At 36.7% G+C, this 27,854-nt stretch overlaps 2 protein-coding genes across 5 annotated transcripts; both read left to right on the forward strand.

Moving 5' to 3' along the window:
- The first annotated feature begins 138 nt into the window (after window positions 1-138).
- LOC127859879 (uncharacterized) lies at window positions 139-17,362 on the forward strand. 4 transcript variants are annotated; one of them, XM_052397463.1, is made up of 6 exons: window positions 139-1,124; window positions 3,501-3,752; window positions 11,730-11,868; window positions 13,360-13,483; window positions 14,125-14,204; window positions 17,214-17,362. In XM_052397463.1, exons 1-6 carry the CDS (start codon window positions 1,053-1,055, stop codon window positions 17,234-17,236), a joined length of 690 nt encoding a protein of 229 aa, XP_052253423.1. In that variant the 5' UTR covers window positions 139-1,052; the 3' UTR covers window positions 17,237-17,362. The 4 variants fall into 4 exon arrangements, with proteins under 4 accessions (XP_052253423.1, XP_052253422.1, XP_052253420.1 ...); XM_052397462.1 differs by having other exon boundaries at window positions 145-1,124; window positions 3,498-3,752; XM_052397460.1 differs by lacking the exons at window positions 139-1,124; window positions 3,501-3,752 and adding an exon at window positions 5,832-6,670.
- Window positions 16,916-27,568, forward strand: LOC127859883 (uncharacterized protein C17orf98-like). Its single transcript, XM_052397472.1, has 3 exons — window positions 16,916-17,606; window positions 26,416-26,515; window positions 26,807-27,568. The coding sequence occupies exons 1-3, from the start codon at window positions 17,331-17,333 to the stop codon at window positions 27,007-27,009; spliced, it is 579 nt and encodes a 192-aa protein (XP_052253432.1). The 5' UTR covers window positions 16,916-17,330; the 3' UTR covers window positions 27,010-27,568.
- The last annotated feature ends 286 nt before the right edge of the window (window positions 27,569-27,854 follow it).

Below are 27,854 nucleotides of genomic sequence, written 5' to 3' on the forward strand. Positions count from 1 at the left end.
CCACATAATGCGTTGATAAGCATTCCACAAACAGAACAAACGAAATACAATAAACACGAGCGGAAAATACGTATCTGCATTGTATATTTGTTTTTGTCGCCGCGAGATAAGTGAAACACAGCAAATGATTGACATTTCTGCGAGGGCACGGTGAAACTGTCAACTACACGGGCACTGGCAGGTCCCTTCTTCAGCTTAACTTGTGAACAACAGTCATCCAAATCAAACACTATCATGGCTATCGGTTACTATACATTGTTTTTCAAATCGACGATTGACTTTTAACAAGTGCAGATTTCATAGAGATTGCATTCTTGCTGCGTCGTTAATGAAGAATCGTGGATTTACTTGGCGAAAGTTTATATGCCTGAAGTGCATCGTATTTTATTATCGATATTAATATTAATGATGTGCATAAATTCAAGTTCTATACTGTAATAACGAAAGTGACATTTGTGTTCACACAAGTGCTATATAATTTTATAACCGTTTTTATTACATTTATAATGTTATGTCAACGTTAACATAAGATTTGGAGACACGAATAAAGTGAGGGAATTTATTGCAATTAAAGATAAATCAATATGAGTGACCGTATTTCTTATCCTGATTATAATCGATGCTAGTAACATTTAAAAACTAATCACCGGAAAGAAGTGATCAGTACAAGAACGTAGCGACTCTTCTTTATTCGCCCTAGTGCAGTTCATTTCCAATTGTGCTATTGATACGGTGGATTTTAGAGATTTACAGTACAGACATTTAAGTAATATAGATAGCAGAGGAGGGGATTACATCCGTCCCGTAAACGTTCCGTAAAGGGAGACACATGTACAAGTCTAATGATTGCATTTAATGGATGTTTGTGCTTATAGATAATTGCTCGTGGGCGCAAAAGGTACCGACAGTATTAGAGTATTCGCCAAAGCTATTACATATTCGAGGACACAATAACTTCTTAAATCTGTGTACTAGAAACCATACACTGGAGTCGGAGTTCTATCTTTGGGAGATTTGAACACCTGCTTGCCACGAACATTAGTATGATTTGAATGAAACCTGAAAAGACGAAGACAAAGTCACAAAAAAGAAAATATATAGGCGGAATGGCATTGACAGCTAAGGTAGGTTTGCTTTTCTTTTATTAGATATCACAATTGTGCTTGTTCTAAAATGTGTCATTATTACAGTATTTTTTATAAAGTTTGTGTTGCTTTAATGACGGTAGAAATTCAGAATGCATTATTTTTGTTTAACGCATATCTCCAACATATATTGCTATAGCTTCCTTTGTTAAAACACACATTTACACGCGCAACTACAAGTGCCACAAAATGCACTAACATTAAGCAACACGATACGTATTCATGACAATTACGACATAATCATACAAACGTGCCGCATAACGGCTTTTCAAATGACCTAAAATCATAACCACGATCTTTACAATTTTGTGTTAATATCAAACGTACTTGCGCCTAAGAATGCACGTGAACTTGCGCCTTAGAATGAATGTAATTTTAACTACACAATAATGTACTTTGGTAACTAATACATTAATGCAACAGTTCATGGACCAAACATGTAAAATATATACAGCGATAATCTTTCAAGATATCTTCAATTTTATCTCTTTTTTGTGCCGTTGAATTATATACTTTCCTACACAAATAAGTGAAGAAAATGCACGATAAAAAGGAAACATGCGCGTGAGAGGCCCATCTAAATGTTTGTTGTGAACACTAAAAATATATAACAAAAGTGGCCACACAAATATTGTTAACTAAATATGACGTCTTTACCATTATCAATACCACCATCACCACATCGTCACCCTCCTAATTGTCACCCTCCACATAGTCACCCTCCACATCGTCACCCTCCTAATTGTCAACAAAAACATCATCAACTATATGGCAACACGATATTCCAAATGTATAATGGTATATGCATGTAGTACTATATGCTATAATCTTATAAATGTAAATAGTACTATATGCTTTAATCTGATATATAGTACTATATGCTATAATCTAATATTTAGTAATACATGTATATTCTATAATCTGATATATAGTACTATATGCTATAATCTGATATATAGTACAATATGCTATGATCTGATAAATGTATATAGAACTATATACTATAATCTGATAATCGCATCATTGATTTGGTATGTTTAACAATTCGAGAATTTCCGCGATATTTTTCCGTCAACGATTTCTGATGTCTTCAATGCATGGGCGAAATACCTTGCTGATAATTTATTTATTGAAATCAGTATCAAATGCATGCTGACATGTGAGCTTACAATAAAACAAGAAACTGCGCCAATTGTAAAGCCACGTAATCTCTACGTTTATTTTATTCAGATATGCGAAAGGTATTAAGATTAATGTATGTTTATTATGGCAGTTATTTCGCTAATGTTTACTCTACATTTAAAAATACGTCGTTAATAGAGACAATGAGTAAAGTCAATGGGAGCCATGAAGTATATCATTAGACCCATTGAGATGTTATATACAATGTATATGAAATGGAGATTGAACCGGGTCGTTATAGCAAGCATTCGCAAGTGTCATGTAATAGAAACATGTTTAAACTGACATACACCGCTTTACTATTATAGGCTTTAAAAATTTATGTCTCTGAAAAAAGGACCATCGAACAAATATCTTAAGTGTCGGCAATAGTACTCTACAATTATGACTTATCATTTGGAAGAACAAACAAACGCATAAATCCCAGCGAATTCATCGCCCATTTTATGTCATCAAAATGGTGCGTCAAGTGATGCGACAATCCTCCCGCACTCAATTTCAATGGGGTATCGTTGTTATATACGGTGTAGATTGTACTTTAAAACTCGAACTTTGTCATAAATTTTGTCCGGAATAAGAGCTTTTCAAAGATTTCTTCGCATCGCGGAGGGAGGCATTTTGACTTGTTAATCCTCAAGAAACGGACAACGGGTCTTCCCACGTTATTACTTACGAGTTCGCGTAGTCTTTTTCGTTTTCCTTTTTTGTTTATTGGTCCAGATGGTTAATATGAGGAAAATGTATATCTAGAACCAAAGTTTAGGATCAAATTGTAAGTCACGAACAAAAACGCATTTAAACCGATGTGTGAAAAATGCACATGACATAAATCCATCAAGCGTTTATCATAAATATACACCCATCAAGCTTTTATCATAACACTTACGATAGTCATGATGTAATAACCATTGAATGAAATGCTCAACCGTTGAACGTAGTCATAATAAGCATTATGTTTAGTAAAATAATGTGCGTTGACTTTTTGGTCGTTTTGTTTGTGTTAAGCTGTCCGTTTATTTGTTATTTAGTACTACACATTTCTTCATTAAACATAACTTATAACAACCGACTGGCTTTTTATAAAGTAAACATCTTTCTCGTATTCGTTTGTTGGTACATACCTTTTAATTGCATAAGGATATACACAAGGCTTGTATCTCTTTTTCACAGCAGAATGAATGGCTCGTGTACAAGAGCCCGCTGTGGCACAAGGACGTTGTCCAGGAAACCGTGAAGCCGTTGCCTAGTTACAAACAATGCAAGGCCTTGGAGACGGACTTCGTTAATGACGCGATTCGTACCAACGTGTATTCGTACTCGAGAAAGAAGCCGATCATACCTGTATATTCAGCGACGAAAGACAAATACGCTCAGGCATATTTCCAGTGCCCGTTGGTGAAGGCAATCATGTCAACAGACGAAAAGGTTTGTTTATACATTCAAAGTTATGTTGAAATTTGTTTAATCTTGTTGCCAACAAGAGATTACGTTATGAACATCGACCATTATTCACAGTGATATAAAGATACTTTGGTCTTATTGTACTAAGTTCAATACAAGGTTCGACTTGCTTTATATGCATTATATTCATGGATACCATTTTACATCATGTAAGACAGCGAATGGAAAGTTATAAGTAATCACTTGAATTGCATGGTTATATTGTTAAGTGCACTGGGGATTATGGTTGTAGAAATATGGAATTTTGACAAATTGGCCCATTGATATGTTCCAACGATAAAAGCCCAGTCGTAAGTGTGAATTATGTTATCTTTATGAGAATTTGTCTATTTGTTCAGGCAATAAACCCCATTATGATTGACGCGTATTTGAAGGAGATTTCGCTGAAGTGGCCGATTGGTAATGAAATATTATAATACAAGATGCTTCATCAATCCTCTTCATCATAGCAAAGTATCGGCATATCTGAAAGTGAAATATGTTTGTTCAGTCATAATCAACGCTTGTATTTCATTTCTATTTGGGGATAACTATTCTTCGTATGCGTCGTAAAACACGATTTCAAACGCGCAAAAGGTATATTTGAAACAAATAACGGCGGATCAAGGGCCCCTCAAGAGTATGTACTTGGGCTATTCGGATGACGCAAAATCGTGTAAACAAGAGCCTGACATCGTGCTTGAAATGCATGTAAAGTCCTTGAAGTGTCAATGTGTTAATGTCGCTACTGATATGAGGGCTTTCCAGTTGGTAGTTTCCACGTGAGAAAATCGTAAAGGTTTTTGTATTATATCGTGAAACGTATACGACTCCGTAAATCACTTCCATTGCAAACACACTTGCACAATATGAACAAATAGCACCAATATGCATAGGAACCTTAGTATCTACCTTTTTGTATCCATATCTAATGTATAGACTTTTTATATTATGATTATGAATTGCTCTCAACTTTTGTCGTTTATATGTTGTTTACTGGAGATATTGTTTTACCTCAAAATACCTTGATATAAAAAGTCACTGTCGAATGATCAATTGAACTTTCGATTGTATGGATTCAGGAATACACATTTTTGAGATTTGCTAATTAATGCGTATTTAATACGACAGCAAATGCATACAGAAAGGATGATTTAAACATAACGCAGAGCTGCTTGTAATTATGTGTTGAGACACAGTCATGTACCTTCAAAAGTCATGTCACCACCATCTGTCAGATTAAGTAATCCCTACAAATCCATCCATGGTTTATGTCGTATCCACTGCAGATCCTCCAACCAATCATATCATCATGTTTCTAGATCAATTCTATTTGGATTGCTTGCAGTTCGCCATAAAGTGGCACCTATGTCAATCAATTAAGCATCAACTGTTTGTCGAAGATTTAAAAGTATGACGATTTATCAAGACTTGTGCCTCTAGTGAAATGACCACTGACAGGCGTCAATGCTGTATGACGTAAAATTTATAAAAAGTTAATGCTTCTCAGATCTATAAAGGGATTGCTACCTTTTTGACACATTTTCTAGGATTTTCATTCTTGTATAACACTATAAAGATTGTGAATCACGGAGGATCAAATGATAGACAGGTCGCTTGCACAACTCTCATGCAATTAAGGCTTCCAACTTCGAAAAATGCTGAACAAATATGCTAATTTTGAACGCTTGTGTATTCAAAGAATAATTTATTGTACCGTTTAATTGTTGTTTTTTATGTAAGGATTAGGGTTCGTTGACTTCGCATTTACTACTCGAGAATTGTCCAATGGAATGGTGACCCGAACTAGACGTTAATTCTTCTATCTTTGTTTTCGCTATTGTGATCGCGGTTTCGGAAACATTTGTTCAAACATTAACTCCGAGTTATCATTTCTGCAACAAAATTTCGACCAATTCGACGAGCGGCGATAGTTGTTTGCTTTAAGTATTTCACACGATTGAAGAGCATAGATATCGTTGACTTTACGATGTATTTCATGATTGACAACTATACCCAACACGTTATCGGTTAAAGACAACAAACCAGACTTGCCTTTTAACAGTTATTAATGAGCTGCGCAATCGAACTGTGACAGGCCATTACCGCACGAGAGTTTTGAAGAAACAAATGAAATTCTTTATGTGAAGGGAGGTAACTGAAAAGTTTAAAATTGTAATCGCGATCGGATTTAACGCAGATCATAATTTATCCGATTAAAGACTAAGTCGTCTGTACCCTGTAAACATGCGCTTAGCATTGTACCTAATGAAAAATGTGAGCTGAAATATACATGCGAGACGATGATAGGAAAATAACAATAAATACACTCTTAATGACTGTGGGCCTGTATCCGACAAATAACCGATTATTTGCGGCAGATTTAGAATTTCTTTTTTACCGAAAACATGACGGAATTTGTGATGAATGTAGAAGTGAAAAGAACGAGTACAAATCTCGATCGATCTAGCGGGGACATATTAAGAACTAGTAGCTTCCGAGATCGGATTGAGCAAAACGGCTCGGAAACTCCGGGCGGCCATGAAATTGAACACATTCTTCGAAAGCAGACGAAAAGTAGTCCGCGCAATCGACGAAACGGTTCGCTGTATAAATCGTACTCCCCAACGAGGGATCGTTCAACGTCACCTATGCGACGTGAACGCTCGTTTTTACGCTCAACATCACCCGATAAACTTCCGTTTCGAAAATCCGCCATTTGGTCGCAATGGGAAGTTCCCGACAAGAATAAAGAGTGCACGCAGGACTATAACATCAAGCAGATGACTTCCTTGTACGGGAAAGATTTACGTGGTAAAGTGGACGCCGCCTCCGAATGGTACCGCGCCAACGGCCTCGACCGCAGTAAGACTCAAAGCGAGGCATTAGACTGGCTGTCAAAGGTAGTGCAATAATCTTCATGATGAATTATATCTAATTCATTATTTTTTGCTTTATTGATTATATTTATTGTTTCGATATCTTTGGTAATATTTATTGTGCACATTCTACGCAACACCTCCTCTCTTCAACTTTTCGTCGTCATCATTTGCATTTCCTACGCCATCATCATATTCTTTATGATAATCATTTTCTTTATCATCATCGTCATCATCATCATCGACAACAGCAGCAGCATCGTCATTGTCGTCGTCATATTCGTCGTCATTATCTTCATCGTGTCATAATTTTTATCATAATTATAATCTTAATCGTGGTAATTGCCGGTGCTATCGTTATGATCATGTCCATGAACATCACTAAGCCAATTTATGTTTTGATGATGTATGATATATTGTTTTAATTATTTAGCCATTTGTATCTTGTGAGAAAGTCTTTGTTTTTAGCAGCGCATTTTACTAAAACTTTCTCGTTAGTAATATCTTCAGGTGTACGGATTGCATGCATGCAATATTATGTGGAATTTAACTTGTAGTGAATCAAGACAAGTAATTTCCGGTATGAGTAACTTAATGTTGGCACCTGAACATCATTTTGATAATTAAAAAGCACTAAATCAAATTTATATGTGACATTTTAACGATTGAGTGAGCACTTACCTGTAAAGATTGTGTCATTTGGATCGTTCTTAATAATAGCCAGCAGACTTGTTAAAAAGGAAGAAATAAATAGTTATTTCCCTTTACTCATTTTTACCAGTGCCCCCCCTCCCCCGGAAAATTGTTACTGAGTGAGGGAGGCCCAAAAGCTGAAGTTTAAAATACAATCACAAATTCTGCCATTCCTTTAAGAAATAAGCTGGCCTCTATGAGATCTGTTTGTAAACAAGATATGATTGATATTTAAAATATATGATTTGATATATAAAATGTTGCCTAGTATTATAAAACAAGGCAGATATAATAATTAAATATCGATAGGTTACCTTTATGTATAAACATGTTCAACATATATATAATGTTGCATTTCGCCTGTTAATATGTATGCACCGATAGCATGTTCGTGTCTGATGGTAAGCTTAGGGCTTATTATACATGTTCAAGTGTTTGTTGTCTTTTCTGAATGTTGGTGTACATGTACTTCGTTATTTCGGCGAGCGCGTACTTGCTGTCCATGAGTTTTGTCATTTTTGTTCGATATTTAATTTTGTACAAACAGACTTCAGACGGAGATAAACTCATGTATAAGTTTTTAATACGTAATGTTTATATGACTAAATAATATAATATAAATTTCATAATACACACACTTAAATGTGAACTTTAAAAATCAACACCAAAAGCTGAATTTTGAACGCAGTGAACAATAATGCACTGATTTAATAGCCACTAATACCTGTAATCCTTCAACAAGGATTAAAATTGGACGAATACTATTAAGAATAACTGAATCTTTCTGAACTAACGTGGGACCAATTAATTAAAGAAAGTTGAGTATGTGTGTATTGGTGAAGAAATCTAGTGCTTAAATCGCTATTAATCTGCTTTCCCGTTGCTAGAATGAGAATTTTCGACGTACATGAAACTGTACTAATATTCGGATGTTTATAAAATATTTGAGAAATGAATGAACATATCATGCGAAAATCCTGTAGGAAATTCAATAATAACGGTCAAAAGTGAAGAAAGACAGTTGTGTTTGTGTGAAGAAAAGAACGGACATACATTTACTAGTACCATTTTGACGACTCGTTATCCAGTGAATACAAGCGGCTGAGGATCGTAATGGAGGTAGGGCGCCATTTATATGTACAATTCTTGTACTGAAAGGGCTCTATTAAAAAAAATGTGTATACATTACAAAAAGAATTTCGAACAAATTTTAGCTGAACTTCTTTATGAAATTAAAGTTTTTGAAGTTTTGTCAGGAACAAACTATCAATATATCAATTTAGTTTGTACTTTTGAAATATAAATATTTTTTTAAGTACACAAAACTTCTCATATATTCACGATGTTAACTTTACTTAAATATTGGAACTTTTAATAAATTATCTTAATAAATCTCCATATTATGAATCGCCGGTCTTTTGCACAATATGTTTTAGAGTTGTAAACCTACACTTAAAAAAAAATAATCTGAACATTCATGAATTGCGATAAAAGTACTGGTTTTTCCGGTGACCTGCAGGTTGCCGCGCAGTCGGCAGGAGAGACCGTGGCCTCCACCCCGCGGGGCACGCAGATGGACGCCGGTCTTCGGAAGACACCTGGTTTGACCCCAGTTTCCATGACTCCCAGCAGTCACATGAAGTTTGTAGGCTCTCCATACAAGAACAGAGTAAGCCGGGACTCACTACGTCATCTAACGCGTATCTTCATAATGAACTAGAACAGTGACCTCTGTCGTCGTCACTATTATCATCATCATCATAATGATCATCGTCGTCGCTCTAACCGTCGCAACATTCTTGTTTTCATCATCACAATAACTATCATAATCACCATCATCACCATCACCATTATCATCATCATCATCACCATCACCACCACCACCACCATCATCATCATCAACAACAACAACAACAGCAACAACATCATTGTCATCGTCTTCGTCATCATCATCATCATCATCATCATCTTCATCATCATCATCATCATCATCATCATCATCATCATCATCATCACCATCATCATCATCATCATATTCTTCTTCCTCTTCTTCTTTATTGTCATACGCATAACTGCTATTGCCTTCTTTCTCCTTATATGGTGAAATGCCGTCTTCGTTCTCATTTAGACAGTTTCGTAATGTTCGTGCGGATTTTCAACTTTGCATTATATTTCGTATTTTTATCATTGTTTTGCTATTAATCTGTCGATCAACAAAGATTGTGACAACGGGTACATTTTAATTCACACTACAGGAACGTTAGCGTCAGAAAAATATATATTGTTCACTCAATGGTAAAATGTTCACTTATTTGCATGTCATGCTAGAATATGGGATAAGAAAATTAATGTGTAAATATAAATTTTATAAAACTTCATTTATATACTACAATTTTCCAGTTCTGGTTATCGTGTTGTTGAAATGCGATCAACCTAATCCGACGTAATAATTGCGTATTGCCACTAATTATAAATCTTTATACATGTTTATCTATTTAACGTTTACATATGATTGATAAAGTGTGCGGATGATGATGTTGTATTATTTATTGTTATGTATTTTTTGACAGGTTTAATGAACTTTTCCGTCCAAACAGTAGCGAAAAGTATTATGTATGTTCATTAATTTATCATTAATAAAAAGGTCGCATTTGTCAAGTGGACAGAAGTCCACCTTTCAAGCGGGTGGGGCTTGGGTGTGTGTATGTGTGTGTGTGTGTGTGGGGGGGGGGGGGCTACGGTTTGATCCGCGCGTGGAAAGCATACGTAGGTTCTCGTTCAAGTCGTCTTTATATGCCCAATTCTTTCGATGTAATCGAGCTAAAATAAATATGTTTTAACTAACACCCTAAATACTCCAATGCAATTCTCAAACTCCGCAGAGATTCGACTGGTGTCAAACATTCAAATCCCTGTCGTCATTACCAACCAATTGATGTGTGTTTTTTCTAGTGCATAAGCGATAGTTTAAATACTATATATGTTGAAAATAACTTCCTTTTTGGTTTGAATTATAACAAATTGTGAACTCGTCATCTGTCTTTTTTCAAAGAGACAGTCGTGTACCGTCAATAAGGGAGGTAACTGCTTCGGGGAGATGTGAGGTGCACATGGAGGATTTGTTGCCCATTAGCTGTCGTGTGCTGAGCTTTGTCGAAATATGCTTGTCTCAAATAATGTACATATATATGAAATATAACATAACAATTTTTATCTGTTGTCGTTCTAATTTTATTATCGGCATACTTTTTTCAACATTGCTTTTATCTGGTTAATTAGTGTACATAAATAACTGGCATAGGAGGTCTATGATTCTAATACATATCCGGCTTTATGTGACTTTCCAACTTTTTGTTTTTTGTAAAGGGTTCCACTGTGGTTATTTTGAAATAAAATATGATATTATAAGACCATCATGTGTTCAATACTGCTTATACGACACACAAAAGCATATTGTTTATTTGCTATTGTATACATAAATCATAATACTTAAACGTTGAGTAAACGTTGTGCAGTCGTATTGGGCTTTACGAGTGTACCCTATTCGCCATTACAAATGACTATTGGGCTTTACGAGTGCACCCTATTCGCCATTACAAATGACTATTGGGCTTTACGAGTGCACCCTATTCGCCATTACAAATGACAATTGGGCTTTACGAGTGCACCCTATTCGCCATTACAAATGACTATTGGGCTTTACGAATGCACCCTATTTGCCATTACAAATGACAATTGGGCTTTACGAGTGCACCCTATTCGCCATTACAAATGACTATTGGGCTTAACGAGTGCACCCTATTCGCCATTACAAATCACTTCAAATAGTCTCATAATTATACTACCATACAAAAGATCGCATTCACTCAAATTCAACCCCGCATATTATCACATACGATCTCTCTTACCGGAAACCCGCACGGTACGATTATTCTCCCATATGGCCAAATATGTTCCTGCGGGCTACGGAGATAAAGTTAATTCCCTTAAACGGCCACGTTCGATAAAAGTTCGATGTAACACATTTCCATTCGAGGTCAAATTCAATCTACCAGATAAAAATGCAAGTTCCGAAACGGTCATATACAGATACGCGACTCCGGGTTTCCGAAGGATGATGTGCAATCTCACACGACCGCGCTCACTAACACATAAACATAAAAGGTCGCCGTGGCGTAGTGGATAGGGTGTCCGCCTAGCGACCAGGAGGTCATAGGTTCGATCCCATCCCCTCTGTGGGAGCGTTTTAGATCTACCACAAAGACAACAAACACTGGTACTGGTTCTACCCAGGTAACGGACTCGAGAGCATTTCAATAAGCCTAAGGATCTAAGTTAAAATAAATATGTTAAAACTTGTATCTGACGCACACATCTCGGCCTGTTTCAGGAGATGAAGACGCGTGAGATGCTGAAGGAAGAGAAGAACATCAACAAGCTTTCTCACCGCCACCGCGTGCAGCGCACCCCTGGCGTCAACGAGATCCGGGCCAGAGAGGAAAAGTTCACCAACGACGCAATTGTTACAGGTACAAAGGGCGATAGTGATAACATTCATTATCGTTAGGCTTTCTGGTTAGCACAGTGGTTAGTACACTCACGACGCAATTGTTACATGTACTAAAGGCCGATACTGATTGTCTTAATTAACGTGATTGCTATGTTCTTATTGAAAGAAGGTGGCGAAATGCACGGATCATTTCAATTGTTAAAAACAACACATTTTCTAACTAAGCCAATTATCAATTGTACCGGTGGCCTTTAAAAAATGCATCGTCGGTTCCAATTGTTTTCCATGTAGAGACCACTTAATCAATTCTAAATTCTTTTATATATACATCAAAAACACTAATTGCTTATTGTGAGGGAAGAAGCTTATACTTGTATATAATTTATATGCATAAGGCTTCGATACAAAACACTACGGAATACCGTTAGAGTCATCGTAGTTTCTCATTAAAATCCAGAGGGCGAGAATGCGAGAACGCGATAGTACGATGGCAGTGCGACAATACGATGGCGACAATGCGATAGTACGATGGCGAGAATGCGAGAACGCGATAGGACGATAACGACAATGCGACAGGACGACAATACGATGGCCACAGTGCGATAGTACGATGGCGACAATGCGATAGTCATATCGTACTGCCGTCATCGTATCATCGCATTGTCGCCATCGTACTATCGCATTATCGCCAGCGTATTGTCGCACTGCCGTCATCGTTTTGCCGCATTGTCGCCATCGTACTATTGCGTTCTCGCATTCTCGCATTGTCGCCATCCTACTATCGCACTGTCGACATCGTATTGTAGCACTGTCGTCATCGTATTATCGCGTTCTCGCATTCTCGAATTGTCGCCATCGTACTATCGCACTGTCGCCATCGTATTGTCGCACTGTCTTCATCGTATTGTCGCACTGTCATCATCGTACTATCGCGTTTTCGCATTCTCGCCATCGTACTATCTCATTGTCACCATCGTATTGTCGCACTGTCGTCATCGTATTGTCGCATTGTCGCCATCGTACTATTGCGTTCTCGATTCTCGCCCTCTGGTTTTTAATGAGTAACCACGATGGCCCTAACGGTATTCCGTAAACACTGTTCGTTTCGTCAATAACAGGATGTATTACTGCTCCGCTATGTGTACTTACAAACCGATGAACTGGCGAGTAGAAAAAGAACAAATGTAGTTCCCTTTTATCTATTTCTAGATACTATTATGAAATGTAGTGTTTCTTCCGTCAAGATGGAAAACATATACAGGATTTATTGACGTCGCTAATTTCGTATTACACACCAAATACCATAAACACTCGAAACTTCCGTTATTGTTAAATTGTGCTTTGTAAAACTAACTCTTATTCGGATGCATTCACGAAATAAGACAAACATTTTGTCGATTTGCTGTAATTTGTTTCTCAATCTTGTACAGTCATGCTCTTCTATGCCCTTTACTTAAGATGCAATCGAGCTCAAATGAATAGGTTTTAACTAAACTAAAACTGTTTCCAGAAACGCGACGGACGCGGTTCAAGGACATCATACCCCAGTACGACGCCAGCGCGGACCGCCATTGCAAGGCGTACTTCCAACGTCAGGACGTGCAGCGTCTCATTAGCGTCACGCGCTCAAGAGAGTAAGTACACGAGCTGGTCACGTGCACCGGTCACGTGATAATAAGGCTCAATTGGTCGTTGTTGGCTCAGGTGCTACTTAAACGTACCCCAGGTACTGTTACGTTAACTGCAATCTACCGCTGATACGGAAATACGCTTAAAGGCACCCAACCATACTCCGTGTTACTTGTTTGCATATATTCCGAACTCCGGGTACTTTATTATATACTTTAAAGCACCGGGGTACTTTTAAAAATGTTTGAGCTCCAATGACCAATCGAGCGAAAATAAGTATAATATAAATCGCGCGTGCAGTGTGTTCGCTTTACTACCCATCCATACTGACACACAAATCCTACATAGCAAGTTTCCACGGGTGTTACATTATGTTTAATAGCTATTAAATATAAGTAAATGTTCAAATGCCATGTTTACGTTTAACTATACATTTTGGTCCATTTACAGTGAAAGTCATTATCCTTTTTTTATTTTACACCATCGTATTAACCAAATATGTCAGAATAGCTTGTTTATATTAGTTTATTTCCACAATCAAGGGGAACTATTCCTACGCAAACACGTACATAAGTGTTGACGTTATCTCCGATGTATGTATAGTTATATTAATATATGTAAATAATTGTATGCGTGCGGTTTTCAGGGAAAATAAAATGTACAAACATTGGCAGCGACGACAAACCATTGCGCAAACGTACACATTTCCCGCCTTTAACGAAAATGGTAACATGTAATAGCTAGTTAGTTCTCAAGATGTTGTTTTCTGCATGTAATTTGCATGCACGATTTCTGCATGTTGTCTTGAAAAATGAAACGCACCTCCACGCAAATGCATGTTCGCTTCTGGTAGCTTTTTATGGATACCTAAACTAAATAATATGATAATCATGTTTATAATCCTTATTTAATATTAAGCAATATTTGGATTTTGTTGTATTTACCCCATTAAAAAACATGATGTGTTCTTATACTATTTGCTTATTTATATTTTATCTGATTTATAAACGGGATTTTATTCATTAAGATGAATATTTGGAAATTTATATGATTCGACTTTGTCCATACAATAAACTTATGATATGCTTTACGATCAATAATAATTTGTAAGTTTTACTGACATCGAAGCAGTCGTTTATGTAAGTTCTATTAATTGATTGTCCCCTAAAGAAACTTTACAATTGAACAGTTCTGCACATATTTTGTAATTTGAATATAATACTAGTTAACTTGCTCTCATCTTCAACGACGTTTAATAATTTTTGAATCAGTTTAACCCATTTATGCCTAGCGTCTCGAAAAATGGCCTTGGCAAACAGCGTAGACCCAGATGAGACGCCGCATGATGCGCTGTTTGCTTAAATGAATTTCTGTAAGAAATATTCTAAATATAGAAATAAATATACTAGACATCCATAATTTTGGAAATAAATTGATCCAATTTAGAAGGATGGGAGAGTCCACTAGGCATAAATGGGTTAATTATAGCATAACAATTAGGCGCTACGTTGTATCCATTACATTTGCACATGACAACGAATAATTTCTATAAACTTTATACAACTCAAATCGAATCTAGAATTACATAATTGTTGTAATTAACATATGATGCTTGCCAGCTTTGTTGTGCTAACCCCATTATGTTGGAAGTCATAATGTTTTGCTTCTTTTAGCACCCGATGAGAATCTTGTTTTAAATGTGCGAAACACATTGAAAACATTCCAATCAAGTCCGGTTTATTAGGTGACAAACAAATACAGCTAACCGAGTAAACATGAAACTTCTTTATACCGTTGAGTAAAGCTATTAAATTTATCAGGTAGCTTAGAGAATAAATCGATCTATTTAAAGGTCCTTATTTACACAGCCTGGCTTCAAATTGTAGCAATAGCGCACATACGCTTGAGCCGCGCAATGTCAAAATAGGTCGTATGCCATGTGCAGCAAGTGTAGATCCAGATCAGCCTCCGCGGGCGCGCTGTCTTGTTAGGAGCTACGCTGTCCGCTATAAAGTAACGTATGGTTTGTTGGTCGGATTGGCTTGCTAATGACAAGACCACGCGGAATTGCGGACTGGTTTAGGCTTCCCTGGTCGAAGTTGACATAAGACCCATTTTCGCACGACACGACTAATATAGGTATAAAGTTTTAAAATAATACACTGGTAAAGGCTCTTGAACAACAATTTGCATGTTTTGATTTCGAGAAACTTAGAAAAGAACATACATGTGTCTTGTTCTGAGAAAATTGGGCTTAATGCATGTGCGGAAAGTGTCGTCCCTGATTAGCCTGTGCGGACTGCACAGGCTAATCAGGGACGACACTTTACGCCTAAACTTGATTTTCGGCAAGGAGGGACTTCCTTGAAACTAAAAATACCATAAAAGCGGAAAGTGTCGTCCCTGATTAGCCTGTGCGGACTGCACAGGCTAATCTGGGACGACACTTTACGCATATGCATTAAGCCCAATTTTCTCAGAACAAGACACAAATAATTACAAAACTGGAAATGGCGACATTTCTGCCTGTACTAACAATGCAGAATTTTCGATTTTATGCAAGTAACAGACATGTCATTTCTTCAAAATGTTTAAACTACGAGCGTTTGTGTCTATCTAACTGATAATTTGGTGAAATTCATTTAAAATGCGGTCTGAACAACTCAATTGGTACGTGCTTTAAAAGCTAAAGCTGGTCCTTATATTGGTAGTGGCTAGAAATGTTTGTTGTTAACTAGAAAAACTACACATGGTAACATTATGTTCAAAATATGCCCCTGTCGTCTAAAAGCATTCCCAAACAATGTTGTTTCGAGTGAGAGTTTCAGAATGAGAACCTAGGTTCTCAGTAAAAACCTAGTTTCTCGGGATTATGCGTCGAACCGCTTGCCACATGAGGTCACGGATTCTTAGGATCCTCCTGTTTATTTACAAATTAAGTAAGTTACTCGGTGAAGTGGTCTGTCACAAATTTTATAGCAGTCACATAGAAATCGATACAAATTAGTTCAACACTCAAATAGTAATGGCTCCACATGGTTAAAAATATTATCAACATTTAACATAGTAATAAGTGCACTTATTTAAAAATAGTATATAATTTTAATGTATTCTTAATCTTAGACGAGCGGTTGTTAGGGACACTGTGTTCAATAATTTGTTCCAGGATTATAAGAAAGCTCGTTTGTTTGTTGAATAGTAAAAGACTTATTATTTTAAATCCCCCTGTCTACGCATTGATTTTTGTTTCAACTCAAACATGTACGTACATTTATAATCCTTTTAATCGCATAATACGTATCGGATTAAACTATTACGAACTATAATGAATCAATTGAATTTACAGGGCATTGAAATGCCCCCAATAATCATATTCAGGTGTATATCTATAATCTTTTAGTGCCAGTTTTAAACTTACCTTATCAATGCGGTTGAAGCGCTGTTTTGTTAAAGCTTTTCAAATACATAGATCCATTGTTCCACTTAGCAACACTATATCATATCGGTTTGGAGTTCAGGCCGATTGGCTTATAGCAGTTATGATCAATTTGGCTCAGCTGTGGTGATTTTGGAGCGCGATAAATGGAATAAACATTGTTCGGGACTGTAAAAACTGAAATCAACGCATTTAAAAGAACATCAAACAATTCTTAACTGGCCCTAGAGGAACTGTGTACGCCTGATTTTTATAAAGCGAAACTCATTGTGGACTAAGTGTTTTGGTGTGTGTTTTAGACCGACCCCAGCAGGAAGTGTGACCCCAGGAGTGCCGACTGTGCGATCCACCCCGAGACCGACCCCCGGAGCGACTCCATTCTAACCCTTCTACACGAATATCAAACCATTTCCAATATGGCAGAGGAACGACAGACGAAATCAGCCGCCAGCACCAAACGACACAACAAACTATACCGTACCCCACCCACCCCTCCACCTGAGGAGTTTATGAGGGAGGAACGAGGGTTTATTCTTGATTGCCAGGCCGTCAGTAGCATATCGTGTGATTTTTCTAAGGCAAACCCCAAGTTAGGGCCAGTTATTCCTCCTTATAATGCACAAAAAGATCCACATGTTGGTAATTATTTCAAATTTTCGGGCGTCAACAAAACACTTAAGAAAACGGGACAGGTTCGTACATTTTTGCTTCTTTTATCAAAACTCGTTGCTACTTTCTACATGCACGGATTTAAATAAGTATTTTTTAAGATCTTTTGCTCATCATCCATTACTCATCAGCATGTTTATTTTTTATTTACATAATTACTTTTCATATATTTCAACGTGTGTTTTTACTCGAACCATTTTATTGTTGACATTGGTTCTCTAAATGTGATACAAGCTAGTTTTTTATTGAACATTAGTACTTTCTTAAAATTTACGTGCATATGTGTAGCGTGTCTGCGAACTTATTCGTTGTGTATATGTGTATATAATGATATGATATTAGCGTATATAGAATATTTTAATATATTATTTATCGTTACTTGGTCAACCGTTTTGTATAAGACTGATCGTTATGTTCGCTTTTCGTTTGAATTCGCATTTTTGATGATAGAAGTATATATCGGTCAATTCCTTATTGAACTGTTGAACAATTTTTTTTGTTAAACGTAAAGCTTGCGCGTAATTTAAATGTTGAGTTCTTTGCATGTTCATAGTCAATTTTCCGATAATTGCTGTGAGAGATATGTTATGGAAGACAAGAACATCATATATTCATGTATTCATTACATGGTTACTGACCGAATGTACATGCGTCATATTTCCATTGAGATATACATATCCTGTATTTGTACAATTTATTAACAGCTATTGAGGCTCTTAACAGGGTTGAACTTTTTTAATGAATACATTTTTTAATGGCTGTTGTACTTTGAAGTCTACAAAGTTTACATAAATACAACCCTGTTTCGTTCAAAAGCTGGCTTGCACACACGCAAATTGGACTTTACCTCCGACTACATTTACTTAGTATTTGATTTCAATTCTCTTATATCAAAACTGTATACGCTTTTTTTCTCTTCGGATGTATCAATAGAAATAATGTTAACATTGAAGAGAAATTCAAATATTGAAAAAAATGTATACACGAACATGTTTGTATGATAAACTAAACTGCTTCTTTACAGGTCGTGTTGCTATCGTATGCATATCAAAATATCATTTATTCGACACATACATTTGACATGTATTTTCTATAGGACCAGACATTCTTTCCTTCAAGTGTCTACATTTTCTAACGTTTGAGTGCATTGTGTATGAATAAAAGTGTGTGGTTGAGACTTAGTTCTGTATATTGATTGGGACGTTATCTGTCCAAGTGGAACGTATCCTAAAAGGGTCAATCAATTTGAAGGCATTTGAACAAATTATAAGATAAGCGGTGTTCGCAGTGAAGAATAGACCCTTACATTCGTGGGTAAGAAATTTGATAAAATAATGCATTTCCTGATCGCTGTTAATGCAGACGTATTTGTTAGGCGCGCATTGACCCCCGCGAAGTATCACGGAGCTCGTAACCAGGGTACAAGAATTTATCGAATCATCTGTCAAACCCCATCGTTTCTAAAGAGAGAAAAGAAGAATTTATGAAGTTTATATTTCAACTATTGATATGTTCCGTTTTATTGGAAATGAATCCAGCGATTGAAATAAAGGCATGAATTAAATCCTCCAGAGTTATTCAGGAATACTATGACACAACTGGTAAATTGACACCGCCAGTCAATAGTACGCTAATGGTATTGTTTACAGGCAATTTATGAACGGGTACAATATGTCTTTGGTGTTCGCTTATTGCGTTCCCTTTTATTGCTTTAGTGTACATATTGTATAGCTTACACCGAACGAGCAAGACCGTGAAATTGAAAGAAGACAGTTTGATCCTTTTCAATAAATCGAATTAATCAATATTGATAAATAATATAAAGGTCTGAAAGGACGAGTTTGGAAAATTAATTTTTCCACGTCACTGGTCTAATTTTTCGGTCTTCACGTTCTTACTCTTTCATATATTCAATTATTTGAAACAACGCGGTTATCAGGTCTTTAAGAATTAATATGAATCCAAACCGTTTTTTAATGAATAAAAACTTGATGTAAGAGTCATTGATACTAAACAGACGCTTCTTAATAAATGCTTTATAATTGTATTACTTTTAAGCACTTGCTATAAGCTGTTCGTTTTCAGCACATGTCTATGATTCATTGAGTCGCCTTCTGAGAAAACGGGGCTTAATGCATGTGCGTAAAGTGTCATCCCAGATTAGCATGTTCAGTCCGCACAGGCTAATCAGGGACGACATTTTCCGCCTTAACTGGATTTTCGTGTAGAAGAGACTTCATTTAAACGAAAAATACCATAAAAGCGGAAAGTGTCGTCCCTGATTAGCCTGTGCGGACTGCATAGGCTAATCTGGGATGACACTTTACGCACATGCATTAAGCCCCGTATTCTCAGAGCGAGGCTCCATATAAGACACTTCTTTAGACACAGAATAGCACACCTATCCGGACGCTTACACAATCTGAAAAATGTTATCAAATTGTTTTAGGTAATGACTCAATCAATCTCTTCAAGAATTATATTGAATTCCTCCCAAAATGTGATTAAGATAAACGAATGTTACTTTTAAAATATTAGCATCACACTAATAATTAAAGTCTCAAATTATTGCATTTTTGTTGATGTAGTGAATCTGATAAAACACTGCCTGTGATTAAATTTATAGGCGCTCGATGTCAATGACAATGCTTTTTTTAATTTATTTATTTATTATTTTTTTAGTTACCCGTTGTTTATTATAATGCATACACATACTAAATTAATAAAAATCTTCCGACAAAACGTTTTCTTAAAAAAAAGATAGTTCGACTATGTACATAGATATTGACAAGGTAAATCACGCGCCATTTTCTAAAGCAACGGAAGTGCGTCATTATGCATAATTAAATCGCTGTCACCCCGCTCGCTTATTGAAATGCGCGCGAAAAAAAATTAATAAATTAAAAAAAACATTGTCATTGACATCGAGCGCCTATGATTAAAATGCATGATTGTGCGCTTCACATTATAATCAGTATTACTCCGATTGTAAATTGTATCTGTCTAATTGAAATAACACTGTTTCTGTTTAGTTCTTTAGGAAAAATCCCCATTTTCTAAAAAAAGACTCACTATTGCCTTTAATACACCAGATTCAGAGGCTGTAATGTATATTAAGCTCGTCTTATAGATGGTTAAACACGTTTAATTTATAAAATGATTTAGTAAAATGATACATAAAACACAAATCGTTAATTATCATTTTTTGCGTTTGTGTGATTTTGTAAATGTCGGCAATGAAGTGTTTTTTTGGGCTCAGTTTATTTATTAGAGTTTTCGAAAGTGTCGCGCTAGAAGAGTTGTGAAAACTGTTTGCAAACCACGTGCTCAGTCAGCAACGAACGCTAGTTGATTTTTGAAACCGGAAGTATACGAAAATACGTGCTCCCCGCTGGTCTATATCGTACGGTTGACACTTGATATACATGCGTGGAGTGTGCTTTATTTTTAACAGCATTGATTTATATTATTTTTATGTTTATCTTAAATATTTCCGGTGTTTTTGATACTTTTGTAAATATGAAGCACATAGATTCGGATAATTTTTTTACATTGTTCACATGAAAGCTGTGCTCAGATATGTACAAAATATTTCAATACAACGTCCAACTGAATGCAAAGCAAGGGCATTGAAAAAACCCGATTAATCTTGTTTCCAAACGTTTTCTTACACTTCTTCTCATGATGGCGTACGTATTGTTTGCGAATCTTTGTGTCGTTCCAGACATTGTTATGCAAAACGAGGTGGGAAGTTTCCATGATATTTAGGAATATATTAATCACGAAACAGTCTTTTTTATTAAAGGGCATTGTTCGCAGATTTTTTTGTATTTTTTAAAATGCATTTAACTGACTTAAATAATACAACTGTAATATTTGGAATGGATTTAAATTATTATAATAAAATGAAAAGGATCAAATTACATAAATGCGCCCACCGTAAGATTCGGATCCGGTACCTGTAGAAGCAAAAGCGAACTCGCTACCACTCAAGCATTTAGGTTTTTACATTCATACGGAAGTTTACCCATTTATGCCTAATGGACTCTTACATCCTTCTAAATTGGATCAATTTATTTCCAAAATAAGGGATGTCTAGTATATTTATTTATAAATTAAGAGTATTTCTTACAGAAATTCCTTTAAGCAAACAGCGCAGACCGCATATGAGACGCCGCATGATGCGCTGTTTGCCAAGGCCTTTTTCTAGACGCTAGGCATAAATGGGTTAAAACGCAATGTCAACAATAGACGTTTTGTAAATGAGTGATGAAAGAAAAGCGATATTATTTCTCCAAAGACGATTCATGGTTATCAATAAACTTATTCTTTTTTTACAGTTTTAAAGTTTTCTTGTTGGAAAAGAATGAATACATTCGTCTCTGAGTATAAGACACTATTTTAGAAAATTGTCATTTTGCCAAACTGTTAACACGTCCCTTTAAAAGAATAGCAACACACAACTCAATTTCAAAATGGTAGGTTCAATGCTCGTCAAATTATTCCATCTAATTAAGATCGATATATTTTACTTTGAAAGTGCTGAAAGTGGGATTGTTTAAATGCAAATATTTAAACGATCAACGCGGAGAGAATTTAAACGTGATTATTAAGTTTCCTATCAGGGCGCACGAGAAAATTACAACAAAAATGAACTGTTCGCTAACAACCGTGAAGAGATACGGTGTTGCCTGTAAAACTACAGTTTAGATTATTGATATCGAAAAAGTAATAACTGCATCTTGATATATTTATTGCTAATGTCATGTGTGACAATGCACAAACACGAACACAAAGGCTTATTGTTTGTTTGTGCGGATCTAGGGACGTGGTGGCACCCGTTGCACATTCCCCATCAATTTCTAAACCAAACATTAAATGGCTTTAATAAATTTGTCAAAACATGATACATCCGCTTTGCTTTTTTATTTGCACAATCAATATTTGAAACTTATCCTTCCTTATAACTTTTAACAGTTTCGTGAAGTGCACAATTTGAATAATTAACGCGTCAAATATTTGAACAGATAGACATTACGTTTCTTTTTTTATTCCACAAACCAATAACTTAGAAAACTCGATGATAAATTAAGGTCGATTAAGTTTCTATTCGGAGACTAATGGTTGTGGAACGTTTTACTAAATCTGGGGCAAAACCATTTAATCCAATGTTTGATTCACTACTTAGGTCGTGTCTTGCCTATTACCGATAATAGCGGGAATACAGTGCATAAAAGCAAACAGTGTTTTGTCAATCCGAACATTTCAAAAAGTCTGAATATTCATACTAAATGCTTTTCTATTTATGACGATAAATGTTGTTGGGCATTTTCCGCTTTACTATCATACATTTCCAAAAACGTCATTAAAGGATCATTTTCACGTTTTGGTAAATTGACAAAGTATAAACAAAATATTTCAGATTCGCAAATTTTCGTTTTAGTTATGATATTTGCGAGAAAACAGTAAAACTGAACATTTACCATGCTTTAAAATATACATGATATGCATCTTTTGAGGATTTTAAAACCTGAAAACTATATAGCGTTACGAACGCGAACGATTTGATACTTATTTTTTTTTTTTGGGGGGGGGGGGTCTGATGTTATCGTCATATTTTATGACATTACAATGTTCGCTTTTATGCAATACAATACATATTATATATGTATTAAATGCAACATTTAATATATGATCCCGGATGACCGAGTAGTTTATGTGTTAGACCTATTCTCCAAGGGCCAGTGGATCGATCCCAGTTGAGGATCACTTGTTTTCTTTCTTTAAATTTACTCTTGTTTTTTACTTGAGCTATTTAGTTCCAATTTTTACATTTATCAATTTTGAGCATTTAATGACAAACTTCAATACATGCCAAAATCTGTGAAAGGTCCCTTTAAACATATTCATGAATACGTTTAAAAGTAAATTCTATCGAAATAATAGTTACATTCTGTTATATGAGAATATCTTTTTCTTGTTACTGAAATAATTAGGTCTGAGTGCGCGGTTTCTCGGGTTTAGCGACCTTTTGACACTAGCGTTTTTCCCCTCGAAATTAGAGTTACCTACATGCGAGTATTCATGGTATTTTCTTGTAAAGCGGTCTGGATTGGTCTGGATTGGTCGAAAATCCAACAAAACAAGGGAGACAATCAAAGATTTTTACATTACGACCACGACAACCTTTATGATGACCACGGAGTGTATATTGACGTAATCTAGAGTCCGTGTGATGACAAATTTTGTTGCTTATGTGTCAGAATGTGTGAAATAAACACGTTCGTTGACTAAGACAAACAAGGCCCACAATTTTGTGCTCAGCAAACACTCAATGCACATTCGAACAATAGCACTGATACATGTACCAATTAAAGGGACATGTTCTCAGATCTTCGTATTTTTGACAAAATGAACTAACCGAAAACCCTGTAACATTTGAAATAATTTGAAATGATTATAACCACAAGGGAAAATATTAAAAAACAACACTGTAACTCCAAAGGGGATCGTACTCAGTATCTCCGGAGGTAAAATATAAATCTCTACTACTTTACCTATATGGCTTTTGTATTTATGGGATTGTTTAGACGCTATATTGATAATACACATTGTTAAATTATCGAAAAAATCGTTTTTGAAAAGCGTGGACATTTTTTAATTATCTTTTTGTTAAAGTGTGAGCAAGTCCCTTTAAAGCGCATACGCATTACATAAATTTAAAATATGTGCCTAATGATGAAATTACCATAGTTTTCACTTTTGTTCAATTATATTGCCTTCTTTTTAGCTGAATATCAGCATCAACATCGTGCATTTGAGTTATCATCCAAGAGAAAAATATAAATTTCGTTATCGAGAGCGTTTCTCATGTATCAATTGATTTTCCATTTTATATTAAGAACTAATTTATAGATTCCGCTCTGTTGCAGACATAACAATGAGATTGAGAATTAATGCTAATGGCTTAATTTGTCACTGTTACTCCTTAACTATATCTTCAATAAAGTTATCAATACGATAAAACAATACAAACTACATATTTAAGAGTAAAATTATTTAAACATTATTCATGAACATTTTATTTTATTCTAAAACATCCAACACGAGTGCCATTGTGAAAACAAGAATGAAAGGCTAAGCTTGAGTACGTTACCTTTGGTTTTCGAAACGACGTAGATCCACTACACCACCGCAGTGTGTGGTAAATGTATGCCTCTGTATGGCTGTAGATCCACTACACCACCGCAGTGTGGGGTAACTGTATGCCTCTGTATGGCTGTAGATCTACTACACCACCGCAGTGTGGGGTAACTGTATGCCTCTGTATGGCTGTAGATCCACTACACCACCGCAGTGTGGGGTAACTGTATGCCTCTGTATGGCTGTAGATCTACTACACCACCGCAGTGTGGGGTAACTGTATGCCTCTGTATGGCTGTAGATCTACTACACCACCGCAGTGTGTGGTAAATGTATGCCTCTGTATGGCTGTAGATCCACTACACCACCGCAGTGTGGGGTAACTGTATGCCTCTGTATGGCTGTAGATCTACTACACCACCGCAGTGTGGGGTAACTGTATGCCTCTGTATGGCTGTAGATCCACTACACCACCGCAGTGTGTGGTAACTGTATGCCTCTGTATGGCTGTAGATCCACTACACCACCGCAGTGTGGGGTAACTGTATGCCTCTGTATGGCTGTAGATCTACTACACCACCGCAGTGTGGGGTAACTGTATGCCTCTGTATGGCTGTAGATCTACTACACCACCGCAGTGTGTGGTAACTGTATGTCTCTGTATGGCTGTAGATCCACTACACCACCGCAGTGTGGGGTAACTGTATGCCTCTGTATGGCTGTAGATCTACTACACCACCGCAGTGTGGGGTAACTGTATGCCTCTGTATGGCTGTAGATCCACTACACCACCGCAGTGTGTGGTAACTGTATGCCTCTGTATGGCTGTAGATCCACTACACCACCGCAGTGTGGGGTAACTGTATGCCTCTGTATGCCTAATGGCTTTAGATCCACTACACCACCGCAGTGTGGGGTAACTGTATGCCTCTGTATGGCTGTAGATCTACTACACCACCGCAGTGTGGGGTAACTGTATGCGTCTGTATGGCTGTAGATCCACTACACCACCCCAGTGTGGGATAACTGTATGCGTCTGTATGGCTGTAGATCCACTACACCACCGCAGTGTGGGGTAACTGTATGCCTCTGTATGGCTGTAGATCCACTACACCACCCCAGTGTGGGATAACTGTATGCGTCTGTATGGCTGTAGATTCACTACACCACCGCAGTGTGGGGTAACTGTATGCGTCTGTATGGCTGTAGATCCACTACACCACCGCAGTGTGTGGTAACTGTATGCCTCTGTATGGCTGTAGATCCACTACACCACCGCAGTGTGTGGTAACTGTATGCGTCTGTATGGCTGTAGATCCACTACACCACCCCAGTGTGGGGTAACTGTATGCCTCTGTATGGCTGTAGATCCACTACACCACCGCAGTGTGGGGTAACTGTATGCCTCTGTATGGCTGTAGATCCACTACACCACCCCAGTGTGGGGTAACTGTATGCCTCTGTATGGCTGTAGATCCACTACACCACCGCAGTGTGGGGTAACTGTTTGCATCTGTATGGCTGTATCTCCTGGACGGAAGCAATCGTGTTTATTGAAATACTCGTTTTTTGCTTGCATTACTCACGAATAATTAGTAATAATTAATGAACGGCAATGTAAAATACACCGCACAATATACAGTTACACTTCACCGGTACAGTATTTTATTATACGTTCTGTACTTTCAGACCTTTCCGGGCACTTCTATTGACGGTCATGTGATGGACTACTTTGAGGAGAAGGGTCCCGGCTTCCAGTACGTGAATCTAAGGAACGACGCCGGAGCTGGTAAGATAGACGCGTTTTTAACATTTTCAAAACAACATTAAACACTAGTATTAAATTGCTCCTGACACTTGTCAACACGCATGGCGCACAGGAGGCGTTTGATCGGGACCGCGGTCTAATGCGAGCACTGAATTTCAGAACATATGTTTCATTTATTGTTCCGTTGTGGTCGCAATCACGCGTTTCGTTATATGTAGAAGCTTTATGGATTCTATTGATAATGTATTATAGTATTATATTTTTGTCATGTATTATTTTTTTAATTTATATTTATAATTTATTGTGAAACAGGATATTCCAGCGAGCTGTGTGACGGTCATGCGCAGTTCATGCAAGGCATCAAACCCGTGATTGGTTACAATGGACAATACGGCTTCCGGAGAAATACCCCATGGCTCCGGCAAAGTCCGTCTCCGTTCGGAACAGCGAGTCGGTCCCCTGCCCATGAAATAACGGTTGTTCCTCGGGAGAGGAAAATCGTCCAGGCAAAGTGAAAATGTATACAGGACATACATGTTTAAGACATTGATTCGCAGTTTTGTTCTCATTTGCAACAATTTTGAAAATATTCTTCTTGCTTGAATATGTACCTATGAGAAAGGGTGGGTGGGATAATAGTTATCGTGTATAAAAACTGCCGTTTGACTGTTCTATAGATATATGTATTAATTCCAATCCTTTATTTCTTTACACATAATAATCGTCCAGTAGGAACTATCAAGTAACACTATAGATTTTTACAGAATTTTCAATAAACCTATCAATGTTCAATTCATAATCCGAATGATTACACATGAGTGTGAACAGTTGAATACTTTGAACTCTTATTCACAATGAACTTTAAGCTATTCAACGTTTAATTAGGATGATTAGTTGTAGTCTTTGATTTATATTGCTGGTCAAAGGACATTGTCAATATACTTGTTCTTCATTTTGTCTACCTTAAACGTCAGCATGTATTCTGAAAGCTGAGTTGTTTTACACAGAAACTATTAGTAATTCATTGTGTGTACATGTATTTGTATTTGTGTATAATATATATACTGAACTTTATGTGATAAATATTGACTTTGTTTTATACATTTAATTTTGATTAATATTCCATACCAGCCTTTGTCGAGCAAATATGCCACGGAGTTTAATTTTACTACAAACAATAAGAACATTTGAGCCGCGTTCTGAGAAAACGGGGCTTATTGCATGTGCGTAAAGTGTCGTCCATGATTAGCCTGTGCCGTCCGCACAGGCTAATCAGGGACGACACTTTCCGCTTTTGTGATATTTTCTGTTTAAAGAAAGTCACTTCTTAGAAAAAAATCTAGTTTAGGCGGAAAGTGTA

This window comes from Dreissena polymorpha, chromosome 15 (assembly GCF_020536995.1).
Source record: "Dreissena polymorpha isolate Duluth1 chromosome 15, UMN_Dpol_1.0, whole genome shotgun sequence".
Lineage (NCBI taxonomy): Eukaryota > Metazoa > Mollusca > Bivalvia > Myida > Dreissenidae > Dreissena > Dreissena polymorpha.

Coding starts and splice junctions, on each gene's coding strand:
- LOC127859879 (XM_052397460.1), top strand. CDS start 6,176: ATGACGGAATTTGTGATGAATGTAGAAGTGAAAAGAACGAGTACAAAT. Junction 11,869..13,359: donor CAACGACGCAATTGTTACAG/GTACAAAGGGCG, acceptor AACTGTTTCCAG/AAACGCGACGGACGCGGTTC. Junction 13,484..14,124: donor AGCGTCACGCGCTCAAGAGA/GTAAGTACACGA, acceptor TGCGGTTTTCAG/GGAAAATAAAATGTACAAAC.
- LOC127859883 (XM_052397472.1), top strand. CDS start 17,331: ATGGCAGAGGAACGACAGACGAAATCAGCCGCCAGCACCAAACGACAC. Junction 17,607..26,415: donor CACTTAAGAAAACGGGACAG/GTTCGTACATTT, acceptor CTGTACTTTCAG/ACCTTTCCGGGCACTTCTAT. Junction 26,516..26,806: donor AAGGAACGACGCCGGAGCTG/GTAAGATAGACG, acceptor ATTGTGAAACAG/GATATTCCAGCGAGCTGTGT.